The sequence below is a fragment of the Pelodiscus sinensis genome, chromosome 12 (genome assembly GCF_049634645.1).
Source record: "Pelodiscus sinensis isolate JC-2024 chromosome 12, ASM4963464v1, whole genome shotgun sequence".
NCBI lineage: Eukaryota > Metazoa > Chordata > Testudines > Trionychidae > Pelodiscus > Pelodiscus sinensis.
In genome coordinates, this window is record NC_134722.1 from 28,155,566 (window position 1) to 28,171,598 (window position 16,033).

Here is a 16,033-nt window from a genome sequence, read left to right on the forward strand (position 1 = left end):
TACACATTTGTCGGAATGTTAGTGATAGGGGAGTTTGGTAAAAGCCATGATGTGTATGCGTGTAGAAAAATTGCCTTTTTTTAATCTTTGAATTTTTCGTGCTTGTTTTTATTTCCATTGTGTGGTTCTCTGTTATAGATCAGGATCACAAGATATACAACCTCTCCTTCCACCTGATAAGCTTTATTTGGGTTTAGAGGAAACTGAAATCTTAAAAAGATGTATTTTTCTTTGCAGTCAAGTCAACGGTGTTACTCTATCAAAGTCCAACTACTGGTCTCTTTCCCACAAAAACGTTTGGTGACAACCAGAAAGCAAAGGTGCAAGACAGTCTTTACTGTGCTGCATGTGCTTGGGCATTAGCACTTGCATACAGGTAAATTGTTTTTCTGCTGATTTGTAAAGCCTTTTAATAATTATTCAATATTTGGATTTTAAGGTGTTGAATACCATAAATACATCTAAATGAGAGAGATCCTTTATCAAAAAGTGTTTTGTAATTCCATGGAAATGGACCAATGTATAAGAATCATGGTATAAATGTGCATATTTTGATTTCAATAAGAGTATTGCTTGACTTTCATCAGTTAGAAAATTTTTCTTTTAAATACAGCTCTTTTTAAAATATTTTGTCTTGTTAAGCATCTTTTTAAATTTTCACTGTCATGGATGTTCTGAGGCAGTATGATTAAGACCTATTGTCAAAAAATTTTATGGTAGGAAGCAGTATTCAAAGAAATACTACTCCCTGACTAACTGTAAAATCTGATAAAGCTAGCTAGAGGCTTGAGAGTAGTTGCCAGTGGGAGCAATTCAATTGAGTCCTACCAAACAAACTGAGATTTGAAAATGAAAGAGAATGATTTTTGATGGGAAAGAGGCCAAAAAGTATCATAGCAATCCAACCATAAATCATCAGTTCCGTAAAGGAGAGAGTATAACTGTGTCTTCCCTGTCCCAAATTTGGGCTTTTTTATAAGGTTGGGCCTCCCAAAACTGGAACTCTCTGGTCCGTTAACATCTGTGGTCTATGGCAGAACCTTGGCTGTTCCTGGACCAGGGAGTCCTAGCTGGAAACCCCAGTGGCAGGGCTGGGGTTGAGACCAGGGCTCTAGTAGCGCATCCAGAGCCGTGGCAGGCCAGGTAGCGGGGTTGACGATGTGACAGCTCTGGTGGCTGAATTGGGGTCAGGGACACAGCAGCCTGGGCTGCTGGGGTTAGGGATGTTAAATTGCAGTTAATCATCTCATCGAGTAGTTGATAGAATTTCCATCAACTATTTGGTTAGTCGATAAGGTGGGAGTGCTTGCTACTCCGTTGTGGCTCTGCAATATAAATATAGTAGGAGCTGGGGGTACAGCAGGAGCCTGGCAGGCTCTTACTACATTTATAATGCAGAGCCACAGCATTCTGGGAATGGGAGGTGAAGGTAGAACTGCAGCATCCCAGAGCTAGCCTCTGCCCCACCTCACCACGAAGACACTGCTGGGGAAAACTGGCTTTCAAGCTGGCTCCCCCCAGCACCAGCTCCTGCTTCCTACACTTCCTTGCATCCCTAATTGAGGCCACAGCAGCATGGAAGCCTGGCTGGGTTGGCGGGGGAGGAGGCGGGCTGGTAGCTGGGGACCTCCCCAGTCCAACAAATTCCCTCATTAGGAATTGGTCCGGTCCCGAGGGTGGTGGATCAGAGAGCAGTAAATTTATTCTTATCAGCAAATAAGTCTGAATACTTTTGGGGATTACATCTGTATATTTGCTGAGTAAAAAGGCTACATTTTAAAAATATCGTCCACTCCCACACTGTATATCAGGGGTATGGGGCAAGGGAAACCTCTACTATATGTGGCAGTGTCTTAGTACAGTTAATAGATCATCATCACAGCAGCATGTCTTCCAAGGCTTCAGAATGTGACAAAGGATACACTCAGCACATATTTCTTTGGAGACCAGCAGTCAGAAATAGATTTCAGCATAGACTTCCAAATAGACTTGCTTGCAACAGTAAATTGAAGATATGCTGTTTTGCTCCTGAGACCGTCACTGACTTCTGGGGGATGTCTTTCATCTTCATTGGTCATTGGATCTACTGTACGTATTCCCACTGACTCCTCTAATAGCCAAAGTTTTACCCAAAATTTTAAAAGACAAACCTAGAGTTCTCCTGATAGTTCTAACCTAGCATACACAAATATGCTTTTCTTATCTAATACTGCTGGTCATGTGCTCAGTTATCACACTTTTCATGATCACTGATTTTCATCTCATCTCCCAGGAAGACCCTTCACTCCAACCTCCGAATGTTCATCTTAAAGCATATGTGGTCAATGCTCATAGGATTAGAAACAACTTGGTCAGAGGCAGTAAAAAGAATGTGATTGCACATCAGACTTACTACACTTGCTATGAAAAGTTGACAATATTTGTCTGTTGGTGTGACTTTAAACCTATTCCATCAATAACATCTTTGTTGCCAGAAATACTCAACTATATACCAGTGGTAACAAAGCTTGGGGCTATTGCCGATCTCCATTAGAGTTCAACTGGCAGCCATCATGGCTTTCCATTCTGCAGTAGAAGCTTATTCTGTTTTTGCACACCCTGTGACAGTGAAGTTCCTCAACAGGCTTGAAAATCTCTTTCCACCAGTCAGGTGTTCTGCTTCACTTTGAAGCCTCAGGCTGGTTCTTAAATGCCACCCATGACCACAATATAAACCACTGACTACCAGCTCACTTTTCCATGCAGTGAAAACTGCATTCCTGATAGCTATCTGTCAAGGTTGTTCCCCACGCTAGTACTTTGAGTGCAAAAGGTGTGGGCGTGCCAGATACCCTTTAAAATAACTCTGTCACTTATGGCTTCTGATAAGAACTCTGATAAGAACTCACTTACGGCAGTCTGGATGCTCTCTTTCAAAAAGGCCTGGTTTGCATTCAAGAGCGCCTTGTTTCGAAAGAGCTTTTTCGAAAGAAGACTTTCTTCCTCATAAAATGAGGTTTACCGCTGTGGGAAAAAACACCATGTTCTTTTGACTTAATTTTGAAAGAACGTGGTGGCAGTCGAGACACAAGTGAAGTTTTTTTTTAAAAAAGGTCATTTTTCAAAAAAACCCTGTAGTCTAGACATAGACCTAGAGTGGATCATCTGTAAGGACACTAGTAGAAAAGGAAGAAATGTTTACTCACCCTGCACAATAACTCTAATTCTTCGAGATGTTTGTCTGTATGGGTGCTTCACAACACATCTCCCTTCCTCTGTGCTCTTGCGTTCTCTGATATATGGCTTGAGGATAAAGAAGAAACTGAAGGCAGTTCACCTATGCAGTGCTGTATAACTGGACAGGGCCGAAGATCAAAATCCTCCAATCAAAGTTCAGGGGTTGCGAGGACACCAAGAATGGAGCACCCATACGAACATGTTTCAAAGAATTTTGTTTACTGCAAAGGGTAAGTAACCATTTCTTCAAAATGAAGCCAAGTTTGGACAATTAGTTATTCCATCATTGAGACTCTGAATCATCCCTGTCCAGATGGAATTATTTCTGAGTGACCTGAAGTAGAATGGACATGTGCAATCATGCAAAGAAAAAGAAGTCACAGAAGACCTGCCAATGGGGGTAGCAAAAGTGGCAACTTCCCCGAGGTCCAAAGGGGCCCAGAATTCCTGACCACCACTATTGTGGCAGTGGCAGTGGCCACTCCGGACGGTGATGAGGAAGGAGCGCACTCTGGGTAGTCCTTAGGGCTGGCTGCTCCAACACTTCTGCCCGAGACCCTGCCTCTGGCCTAGTGACCCAGCAAATCTGTTGGTTTGCCTGAGTCACAGAGCAGGTAGTAATTGTTTTTTTCATTACTTGACATTGTTTTAGTCTACACTTTTCCTAGTCCAACAGCATTTAAATGCTGTATCTTCCTTGTTCTGTGTTGACACAACTCTTCTGCCTTGTGTTTTTATTGATTTCTGGAAGAGAAGAATAAGTCTCTAAATATGACTGAACACTGTTTAAAGCCAGTTTAAAAACCAGCTCCCCTTGTGGACCAACTGCCTATTGCCCTGTGCTGCTGCCTCTCATAAAGCCTCTGTCTAGAGGTGGGGCTGAGCTCCTGAACCTGGTTCAAATCAGAACTGAGCTGGGCTGCTTGCCCGCATGGCTCTAATAAACTTTAAATGCAGAACCACAGTGGTGGTAGGTCCTGGACCCAGCACAAGCCAGGACTGAGCCAGGCTGCTAGCTAGCCTGCTAAAAAATTTACTGGTAGGGTGGGAGGGAAGGATGGATGTAATCTACACTATTAACCTATAAGCTTTTGCTTATCAGTTAATTGATTACAGTATTATATTCCTGCCTCTGGTCTGGGTTTGCCAGCACATCGTATATTAGCTGGCCAGAGGTCAGGCCAATGAAATTAAGATCTGTTAAGTTGATACACTTGCCTGTAAACCAATGAAGAGGTAGAAAAACAGTCTCTTCTTTTCAGGTGAGAATTTCTATAGTTTAAAAATACTGCACTGATCTGCCCTATGAACTCATTGGAAGGGAAGGTTTGTCTGACAAAATTTTCAGAAGTTATATTTGCCAATTTTTCCATGCAACAAAAATAAAAGGAATCGCTTTAGGAACCACTTTGGCTTAATTTTGTGCTAACAAGTTTACACTGACATAAAACATGCCATAATAGCAGCCTTCTTAGTGTGTGTAAAGTTAGCCCTATCTTCACCACTCCTTGCTCCCTCTTTTGGTATTTAATATAGGATGATTGTTCCTAATAGTTCATTTACAATTATTGCAGAGCTATTATATTAATTTTACCACCCAATTACAGAGAGGGACTACTGAACTGGAATTGGTTCACAATTTTGACACTGTCAACCTGGGCTTGAATAAAGATATTAACCGGTTAACTCATTACAAAGGCAGTTTCCTCTGCCTTTGACATTTGGCATTTTCACATGAAAAGCTATGAATGTGACACATCCAAGCCTACTTAATTAGCTTCATTAATACACGTCCTACAATTGTCAGATAATTGCTTTTGCTGTTATATATGCCTCAGATTCTGTTATTTCCACTCCAGCTCATCTGACGAAGTGGGTTTTACCCACAAATGCTCATGATCCTATATATTTGTTAGTTTCTAAAGTGCCACAGGACTACTCGTTGCTATTGCATTATTGTTATTTCCAATTTATGGGCTGAAATGGGTAGAGTGTATTTGTTGCTGAGTAGTTGCTAGAATAAGTCAAAACTGGAAATGTTATGCTTTCATTTAGATTGTTTTGAAACTTACGTTAAAATTTTGAAAAAATAGAATTACTTAAAACCAGAAGTTTTAATTGGGGATTAAGGCACTTAAAATATGTTCAAATTCTAATTTCCCAGAAATGGAAAGGATAGTTTAATTAGGTAATTCCACATATAGGTAAAAGTGTAGTTCAGCCAAAGGCAAAATACCTGGTGAGAGAATATTACCAGGAGGATGTTATGGGCTGCAAAATACATCTTCGGACACCAGCAAACCTTTGTTTTCGGGTGTTTGCAAGGGTATCTGGTGATTGGGATTAAGGCATATGACATCTGGAACTCTTTAATTTTCTTTAATCGGTTGTAATTTTTTCTCTAAAAGTATTCACTGTTGTGGCATGTTCATCTCCCTGTTTTCAACTGATAACAGATGGTTAAGAGTCAATCAAATTTATAAAGTTGAGAACAGAGCAGAGAGATGAGGTTCTTTGGATAAGGATTAGTTACTGTTGTGCTGTTTACATAACCTAAGAGCACATTGTTTAAGAAGAAAATCACTTGTAGCATTGAGTGATTTATATTATCTTGTAGTCTTGTTGAGTGTTGCCTAATCACTGAAAAAGCTGTGATTTACTTCATTGTAATTTTGACCATGACTGTGTCCTGCGATAAGAAAAGTTTAAGAACACAAACTGAAAGAATTATAATGTCCCAATTAATAAGTCTGGAAACACCAGTTTAGGTTTAGTGACTGTTAATAGTAACTGTATTGTCATAGGTTGAACCTCTCTATTCTGGCACCCTTGTGACCCAGGTTGTTAGAAGACATGTAGGGGTAAATTAGACCTACATAACAGCACAGAACACCGAGAGCCAGGAGTGGTGGCTATAAATAAACTTTATGGGACCATGGGAAACTTGGACATACCTGTGAATAGTAATAGAGATGTAGCCGTGTTAGTCTGGTCTTGCTGAAACAGAAGACAGGACTATGCAGCACTTTAAAGACTAACAAGATGGCTTGTTAGTCTTTAAAGTGCTGCATAGTCCTGTCTTTTGTTTCACTATGAGTAGTGGACATCTGATTAACTAAAAGCTTGTCAGACAATAGATGTTTCCACACCAGAGAGTTCTGGACTGAAGTGGTTCAACCTGTAGTTCTTCTTAAATTGGCATATAAATCCTGCAGACTCAGTAAAAGAACTTTATAAATAAATTAGCTATACAGAAATATCTACGTTTGATGCATCTTTTGTCAGTCCTTTCATCTGACTTCTTGCAATGAGGATTTGGGCTGAATACTTTTCTAAAATTCCAGTTCTCTAACTTTTATAAGTATAGCTTCATTTCTAAATTTCTGTTTTTGGAACTAAAGTAATCGCTTACTGAAACTTGAAAAGACATTCAGTTTTTGAAATATTTCAGGCATTGAAAACCTAGAATAGCCCCAAAACCTGGGAAAATCATCATAATTAAACATTTAAAAACGTTTTTCATTCCCATAAGATTATGTAAGCAGCTTTTTAATTTTCACTTAACAGGAACATTAGAACTATCTTATGAGCTCCCTGTTACACTAACCTATATAGAGGTTACAACATCGATTACTGTAACATGTTTGCTACTATTGTATAAATAGTAATTTCAAAATATTGTGAATTGGTAGGGAGAAGAATGGATACAGGTACCCTCTAAATTGCAACTTCTCTTCATATAGACGTCTCTACTGAATTACAAAAGGATGAGATAAAAATAGTAACAAAAATAATTCAGAAGAGAATGTTTTCTCAAGTTTCAGTCAGGGGAGTCTTCATTTGAGGTTATTGGGCTTTCTTGTCCACCCTTTGCCACTTAGTGAAAGGTAAGTTTGGCATCCCATTTTATTTAGAATTTTTGAGGTGTTCATCTGATAGCGATAATTTAATGTTGAGTCCCAGGATTGGGTAGCAAGAGGCTATAATCAATGCCTGTATGAACTCCTCTCCAAATTTTACCCAAATCTTAGTCTTCTGTTGCTCATATCCTTCCTTCCCAATCCTAAATTGTTTGAATAGCAGCCAAGGTAAGTGAGCAATATTTAACTGTAGTTAATTTATAATATGATATGAAGGATTGTGGGAGTCGTTGCTTCTCCATGTTTAGTATTCTGTACAGTACTAAGCAAGATGGTGCTAGTTGAAAAATAATGTATTTGTGAGATGGGAAGAATGACATGAGGATAATGAAAAATTTACTCTCTCCTAACAGCCAGCATCACATAAAAAGAAGATAATCATTTTTGTCAGCACAATTCTATTATATTTTCAGTTGGAGAGCTAATTATAATTCATTATAATACAGGGAATTTTTGTTCCAGTGCAGATGATCTAGTAGGTGGATAAAAATACGGGTTAGATTTTTATCCTTCCTTAATCTATATAATTTATTGGTCAAAATCGTACATCTCTATCTCTATGGCTTTACTTGAAAGATTTAAATTTGTTTGACACCTCAAAACTGCTATTTTGGTCTTTTGTAATAGTTCATGTTACAGGCATACTTTTACATATACTATTTTTTATGACGACTCCCTAATTACTCATGGTGCTTGCAAATAAAAATTCAATATTCTTGACCAGCGTAGCATTACTCCAGGATTTGATTTTAATTAGCAGCTGAAATGGCTGCATGTAAAAATTGTGAAGTGTAATTTCAGTCTTACGTTTTAAACATATTATGAAAGCTAGCAATAAAGGTAGTAATTAAGAGCATTAAAAATACTAAAAGAGTGTCATCATGTTCTTCCTATTATCCAGTTGTATTGAAGGAGTACCTTACATCTTCCTTTTTATTTAATCTTTTAATCCCCTTGCAAATGAAGCAGGAATATTTGGAAGGATGGAAGAAACAGATATTGTAAAGGAAAGGAAGGATTGACACAGTAGTGATGAATACTTCTCGTTTACAGTAGCTATCAGACAAACAAAGCGGGGTGGTGAGAAAAGAAGTGACACAGATCTTGCTATAGTGATTTAAAGTCTTTGCTTGCTGATATCTGAACACGTAGGCTACGTCTACATTGGCAAGATTTTGCGCAATGAGTACTTGTGCAAGAACACTGATGTTCTAATGTATAAAATTAGTGCTTCTTGTGCAAATACTCTGATGCTCACGCTCAGGGATAAAACCTCTTGCACAACTGTTCTTGCACAAGAGGCCAGTGTAGACTGGCAACATCAATTTCTTGCGCAAGAAAGCCTGATGTTTAAAATGGCCATCAGAGCTTTCTTGCGCAAGAGAGCATCTACACTGGCACATCTTTTGCGCAAAGGCACATGCCGGTGTAGATGCTCTCTTACTCAAATACTCTAATGCAAAAACTCTTGTGTTAAAGAGTATTTGTGCAAAATCTTGCCTATGTAGACGTAGCCATACAGTATGATACTTGGGATTGTTTTTTGTACTGTGTGAGAAGGAGAGGTAACAAAAATATTAGTGATAAAGTGGTGTTCTATTAGTAAAATTTTATTTCTTCTGTCAGAACAGAGTTCTGGCCCTTTAATTGCATAACCAGTTTAGTGTGGGCATTCTTTGCTCTCAAGAGTCCCAGGGCTGTGACAAAATAGGTGTGATAAGTCAGAACTGAGTCTCTGTATGGGGAAGATGGCACAGTTCTTGCATTAATGTTATTGCCCTGGGTTCTCCGAAAAGCTGCTGTTCACTTAGGTTTCTTTAGAACATTTTTAGGAAAAATAAAAACTTTTGTAGTGTAACCCCCCCCCCCCCCCAGGGAACATGAGTTAAACTCAGTAGCACTTGTCACTCACCTGCTTACTGTGTTATACAAGATGAACCTCCCAAATCTGGGCCTCTCTGGTCCGGCAATATCCGTAGTCCAGCATGGATATTGATAGACCAAAGAGCCCCAGGAGCGGGAGCCAGCCAAGAGAACATGGAGTTTACTGAGTCTTGGGTGGGCCAACAGCAGCTAGGCAGGGGAATCCTGGCTTCAGCAGGGCTAGGAGCCATCCATGAGCTTCCCCGCTGTCGGGGAACCCCAGTGTAAGTGAGGACAGGCAGCCAGAGAGCCCCTGGCAGCGGGTCCGGCAGTGGCCAGGGAACCCTGGGAAATCCTCAGCGGCAGCAGGACCAAGCCACAGCAGTGGGGCCGGTAGCAGCCCGGGGTTGGGAAACCCTGATGAACCACCAGAGGTAGCGGAGCTGGTGGTGGCTCTGGCTGGGGAATCCCTGGGATTTCCCAACACAGCTGGCGGGCAGCAGGGTGGGAGTCTCACCAGGCTAGCTTTAGCAGGGCAGTGGCGGGGCAGAGAGCTGAAACCTTGGGAGCCCTATGGAGAGGAGCTGTCAGCAGATCAGCCAGCAAGGGAGCCTTGACCTTCCATAATCCGGGATGGCTCAGGTCCGAGGGTGTCAGACCTGGGAGGTCCAACCTGTGCTTAGTTTTTAGATAAAAGTCTGTTGCAAACTACACAGTGAACATGTATTCTGTGTTTATTTTTGTGGTCTTATTCTTGAGGGAGCTTGCCTTTTCCTCACTTGAGTTTTGTAAATTAAGGCTTGTATTTCACTTTTGGTACATGTATTTGGGTATGTCTACACTACCCCGCTAGTTCAAACTAGTGGGGTAATGTAGGCATACCGCACTTGCAAATGAAGCCCGGGATTTGAATTTCCCGGGCTTCATTTGCCTAAGCGGGGAGCCGCCATTTTTAAAACCCCGCTGGTTCGAACCCCGTGCAGCGCGGCTACACGGGGCTCGAACTAGGTAGTTCGGACTAGGCTTCCTATTCCGAACTACCGGTACACTGGTGTACCGGTAGTTCGGAATAGGAAGCCTAGTCCGAACTACCTAGTTCGAGCCCCGTGTAGCCGCGCTGCACGGGGTTCGAACCAGCGGGGTTTTAAAAATGGCGGCTCCCCGCTTAGGCAAATGAAGCCCGGGAAATTCAAATCCCGGGCTTCATTTGCAAGTGCGGTATGCCTACATTACCCTCCTAGATCAACTAGGAGGGTAGTGTAGACATACCCTTTGTATGTAGGCAGCAGTACTATTTAAAAAGCCTCCAAATGCTATGTTTTCAATCCATGACTTGAATATTAAAGACACTCCAGTGTTTATTGATTATCACTATGGTAAGCAGAATTACAGCTCACCTGCCTAGTACATGCTTCTCTACAATACACTGCTACCGTTGTGACTCATTCCCCATGGCAATACTCTCTCATTTGCAAACAGTGCAATAATCTTTAAACTTGCCACAATTAATTAGTGATAACTATGCTTAGCTAATTAATCAAATATGTAAATACTTACAGATGTACTGCATGCCATATTTGTAGTAGAGCCCCATTATTTGTGGTGCTCTATAAAATATTGGAAAATACTCCCCTTGATTGAAAAAGCTAAAACATTAGAAAGAGAGCGGGGAAAGTGTTATGATGTATCAGCAAAATGGTTAAAGTAATGCATGCAAATAAATAAAATTTTAATTTAAAACATTTGTTACGTATGAATTTTTGTAATATATTAAAATAATTGTTTAAACCATTTGAATTCATAGCATACCCATGTTAAGAGAGAGGTTTCTTAACATACGTAGCATCTGGTTGGCATATCATTGTAATGCACTATTATAACTTTTCAGAATATAACATGTAACCGATTATATCAGTGATAAGAATTTTGTAAAATTTAAAAATTAAGTTGCTGAATTTAAAGACATTCCAGTTAGTTTAAAGAGAGCATATATTTTCCTCTTGTAAACAGCTGGGAAATTTTTCCTTTTGTTTTGTTTTATTCTGTTTTGAAAGAAGGAGAAAAAATCCTACACTGAGAAATTTGCAGGCAAATTTGTAGCTCACAATTCTTGGCATTATGGAATAGCATAAACTGAAAAATGTGGATTGAATCATGGAAAGACTGACAGGGTTCTATGTATACTAACAGTAATGGGTGTTGCTGTAACAGTGTTTAAGTATGTAGTTAAATAATTATCAAAAGTACTACTGACCTTCTATTTTAATGCATTTCCAGTTAATTTCATGGGTTCTCTCTCTCACCCAGGCGCATTGATGATGATAAGGGAAGGACACATGAGTTGGAGCATTCTGCCATAAAATGTATGCGAGGAATTCTCTACTGCTATATGCGCCAAGCGGATAAGGTAAAAATACTGCTGTGTGGACACAAGCAGTCACTTAACTTTAAAGCAGTAATTTAACTAGGAGCTGTAACATCTCCTGTAGATAAATACAGATAAAATTTAAAAGGGCAACATAATAATGGGATGCAATCCAGCTAAGGATGGACTACTCCCATTTTCTAGGCCTAGCCATGTGCAATTTAAGAAGAATTTCATCCTGTATATAAATGGTGGACTGTACTTCAAAATTGCCTTTTTAAAATTACTATTAAAATTTGAACACATGATTGGCAGCCCTCTATCTGAAACATTAGTGATACAGTCGGTATAGTAGTCCTAATAAATACACTCCAAGCAAGCTTCTGGCAGTCTTTGTTACTGATTTAATCAGTCATAACAATGAGTAATGTTTCTGGGATTTGTTGCTGGATGTTCAGAACATCAGCAGCTCCCTTTGGAATCAGTGGGAATGGTGAGTGCTTAGAATGTTTCAAAATCAGGCCATTAACTTAATGATTTTTCTATGGAAGGTTGTGGGATTATGGGAGCTCCTTCCCTTCCTGACCTCAGAAATCTAGAGAAAAGAATCTTTCAACACTAGGTGAATTTCATGTTTTAAGAGCAAGGTATCTCTGTTTTTGAAGAGATGCTAGAACTTTTTTGGTCAGCTATCCAACAGATCATTGAGTATACTGGTCATCACTTCTCTACCTTTTTATGGCTTAATTTTACATTGTAAGAAGTAGGTACTTGTCGGGGGGCTCGCCGCTGTCTTGGGGTTGCCACCCCCATCCGGGGCCTAGTTCAGCCCGTCTGGGCCTAGCCCTCAAAGTACAATGCCCCTCTCTTAGGGGAAATACAGCCCACTGGCCTAGTTCCAAAGTACAATGCCCCTCTCTTAGGGGAAATGCGGCCTCCCGGCCTAGTCCACAGTTTGCAGGCCCAGAGGTCTAGTCCACAGTTCAGTGTCTGTTACTCCGGTCCCCACTTGCCAGGGTCTCGGGCAGCAGGAGTAGGGGGGCCCGGGCCCTCCCTCTCCACCAGGCCCCGACCCAGGGCCCTAGTAGTGGCGGGTGGTTCCCACCACTGGCTCGGCGGGGGCTCCTCCCCGCAACGCCCCGAGCCCTCAGGGGCTTCTACAGCTCCCTGCCCTGGGTCGCTTCCTACCCCCTGCTCTCGGCCTGCCGCGGTCCCACCTGTTGGCGTCGGTCGACTGGCTGTAGTGGTACTCCCCCTGGCAGCCGCAGAGTTGGTGGAGTCCGGTCCGGTGCTCGGGTCACGGGGGGTCGGTCGGCGGCTCCGGCGTTGGGGCTGAGCCCAGCGGAGGCCCGGCAGCAGCACCCTCAGCTCCCTCGGCAACTCCCTCTCTGGCCAGGGGTTGCTAGCTCCAGCTCGGGTCACAGTCTGCCCCTTCTGAGCAGGCCAGTAGCCTTTTGTACCTTGGCTCCCTTTGGAGCATGCCCGGTAGGGCTGCGTGGGTGGGGCCTTCTCCGACCCCGGCCCCAGGTGGTTTCCCTGGGCTTGAGTGCGGGGCGGGGCTGCCCCGTCACAGTACTAAAGGAAGACCATCAGTATACTCATTCCATGATCTTTCTGTTCTCAAACCCTAGATATTCTGGGATCATAATTGGCTTTTTCCCCTCTGTAATTAAGATTGCTAGAGAATATCTTGAAATTACAGAATTTTGTGTAATTACATTATTAGTGGTGAGGTTGGTCTCGGTGTGTCACCCTGTGTGCATATGTCTGAAGTAGGGGAAAAGTTAGCCAAGGAGAGTGGATGAGTTAAAGGGACTCTGTCAATTTGAAAATAACATTTTTCTGAAAATTTGTGCTTATTATTTTATTATTCCATGTAACCCGTACGATGAATATAACTGAAAAAGAATACAGAAGAAAGTTCTTTCTTTTCATTGTGTTTATTTTAACATTTAACAGTACTTAGTGCATAGTCAATTTCACTGTTTTGTTTGATGGTTAATTGTGCTTAACATCTTATACTCTAGAGTCTAGCATATAGTGACATCACTGATGTGTACTGCTTTGTGGGACACTACATTTTACTCTGTCTCTGAGATCTGCAGGAAGGTATAAATCAGTAATACAACAGAAGAGTTGTTGCTTTTTTCCATGTTTGGGATCAAAGGAATTATCTCTTTTCCTAGTTCCTGCATGGTGCTGGAAAGCAAAAGGAACTGAGATGCCACTTAGTGAGCTCTCTTTTTCAATATAGATCCTGTACAATGCCGAGGGAGCAATAGGAGCCTAAAAGTGAAGAGACCCTTTCACTCCTTAAATGCCTATTGAGATCCCAGGTAGCAACTGAAACCGGGGGTGGGGATACTCATTTTTTCTATCTTCAATTCTTGGTATAGGGCTGAGAAATGGGAGTTCTTCTTTGAGAGGCATTCCTGGGAGTGCTCCACATTAGGTGCTGAGCATCCCTCTGCCTCTGGATGGATTTTTGCCTAGCAGTGCATTAGAGGGCCACGCATGTGCAGTGTGCTGAGTGCGCGGGCTTCCCCTGGTACCTACGTGCATGCGTGCTTCCCCCCCTTTCAGTTCCTTTCTACTGTCCTTGGCTGCGGATGGAACTCTACAGTGCTCTCTCCTCTCCTCAGAATTAATTCGCTAGATTAGATAGTTAGTCATTAATAGTTAGTTCTCTGTTCTTATTGTTATGGTTAGTCAGGGTTAGTGTTAGTTTAAAAAAAAAAAAAAAAAGAGGCAGCAGCTCTGGTCTCGAACTGCCGCCAGAGCCATACGCTAGCATGAGCTCACCTGGCTTCAAACGCTGCATGCTCTGCAGTGACGTGATGCCTGCCTCTGACGGGAATGACAACTGCGTCAAATGCCTGGGGAACTCTCACTCACAGAGAGACTACCCCCACTGCGCCAAGATAAAAGCACGAACGCACAAAGATAAGGAGCTCAAACTCAAAATGCTCCACACAAATAATGGCAAGCGACATGCCACTGACTCGAGCTCTGGGCAGAGTAATATATATAACAAAGATAAGCTTAAGCCCTTTAAGAGAAGGGCAAGCTCGTTGTCTCAGCAACCCATAAGGAGGCACTCAGAGGGGGAAAAAAGTCAGACCACTCAGATAAGAACCATCTGAGTACGTTACTTCAGGCGAACAGCATAATAAGCCAAGGAGCGCTGCAAATGCTGCCCTCAAAAGGGCAACAGGCCACTCCGTGCCTGCCTCAGATACCCTGGTATCGCTGACCATTACGGCAGTTCCACCAGTACCTCAGACTCTCACGACGGCACCCAGAGAAGGGATAGAACAGCCATTCGGTACTGCTCCTCCCCCTCCCCCTCGATTGCTGGGGGTGACATCTGTCCCTCTCAGCTCTGTGGAAACAGTGGGCTCCTCTCAGCTAGCGCAGCCGCCTGCACCACACACTCCCCTCGTTACCTACAGGGAGAACAAAGATTTACAGATTGCCTCAACGCTTCACTCCCCTATTTTGAGCGAATAGAGGTGCCTTCATTCGCTACTCTCCGATTAATTAGATCCACCCTTCCCCCTCTCAGAAGAAGAGGGAGAGGAATTGGCTGCCTTCTCACTTCATCTGTCCCCTTACTCAGAAGGGTCAGCAATGTTTCTCAGTCAGATGCAGCCAGATCTCCTCGGAGCGCAAATGACTCACTGGGCTCCTTATCTGTGGATACTCCGGGCCATGGCATACCCCCCACAGTGGCAAATGTGGAATCAATTCCCACAACAACACACAAAGAGATCGTTTAAAACCAAACATATCAACAAGCCTCCTTCACTCTCGACCGAATCTCCTCACAGAAACATTCGGGAGCATGTGAATGAGAACTAATATTCCCCAATGTCAACGGCAGAATCTTGATCTAAACAAGATCACTATCTGACACTGAAGAGGCAATTCTACCTCCATATTCTAACACCTCAGAGGACATCTCCTCCTTCCAAGATCTCTTTAAAAGAGTTGCACAAGATTTAAATATTCCCATAGAGGAAGTACAGGATACTCCCCATGAGCTTATTAACATCCTGCAAGCGAGTGCATCTTCAAATATCGCTCTTCCTATCATCCCAGCCATTCTACAACTCACAAAAACTTAATGTAAAACACCTGCCTCGATTTCCCCCCCACAAGTAAAAAGGTGGATCAAAAGTACTATGTGCCTCCTAGGGGATCTGAATTTCTCTTTATACATCCTCCTCCACGCTCCCTGGTGGCGGATGCTGCACAACAAAGAAATAAGCAGCAAAATCGCTCAACCCCATCAGACAAAGAGAATAAAAGAGTAGACTCATTTGGCAAAAAGGTGTCTGCCTCAGCCACGCTCTAGTTGAGGGTAGCAAATTATTCAGTGCTGCTCAGTAAATATGACTACAAAAATTACATGAGACTGAACACGTTTATTGAGAATCTCCCTGAAAGCAAAAAATCACATTTCAAAGCAATTGTCTCTGAGGGACAGACAATTTCTCGTATAGCGCTGCAAGCTGCTCTTGATGCAGCATACACAGCCACAAGAGCTACAGCCACAGTGGCTACAGCCGCTGTGAGGCGAGCCTCTTGAAATAACTCCTCGGCTTTTCTTCAACAACTCCAACCAGCAGGAGAAGACTTTCCCTTTGAAGGGGAAAACCTCTTCTCC

General features: G+C 42.3%; 1 protein-coding gene across 8 annotated transcripts in view; it reads left to right on the top strand.

The window, feature by feature from the left end:
• Positions 1 to 16,033, top strand: part of PHKB (phosphorylase kinase regulatory subunit beta) — a 238,626-nt gene that overhangs the window by 45,494 nt on the left and 177,099 nt on the right. For 7 of the 8 annotated variants that reach the window (XM_006121182.4, XM_014572567.3, XM_006121179.4 and 4 more), the window contains 2 exons: positions 238 to 376; positions 11,307 to 11,406. In XM_006121182.4, the coding sequence (XP_006121244.1) occupies positions 238 to 376; positions 11,307 to 11,406 (239 nt within the window). Of the gene's footprint in view, positions 1 to 237; positions 377 to 6,961; positions 7,104 to 11,306; positions 11,407 to 16,033 lie in introns of those variants that run through there. The other variant, XM_075940202.1, reaches the window with a different exon arrangement.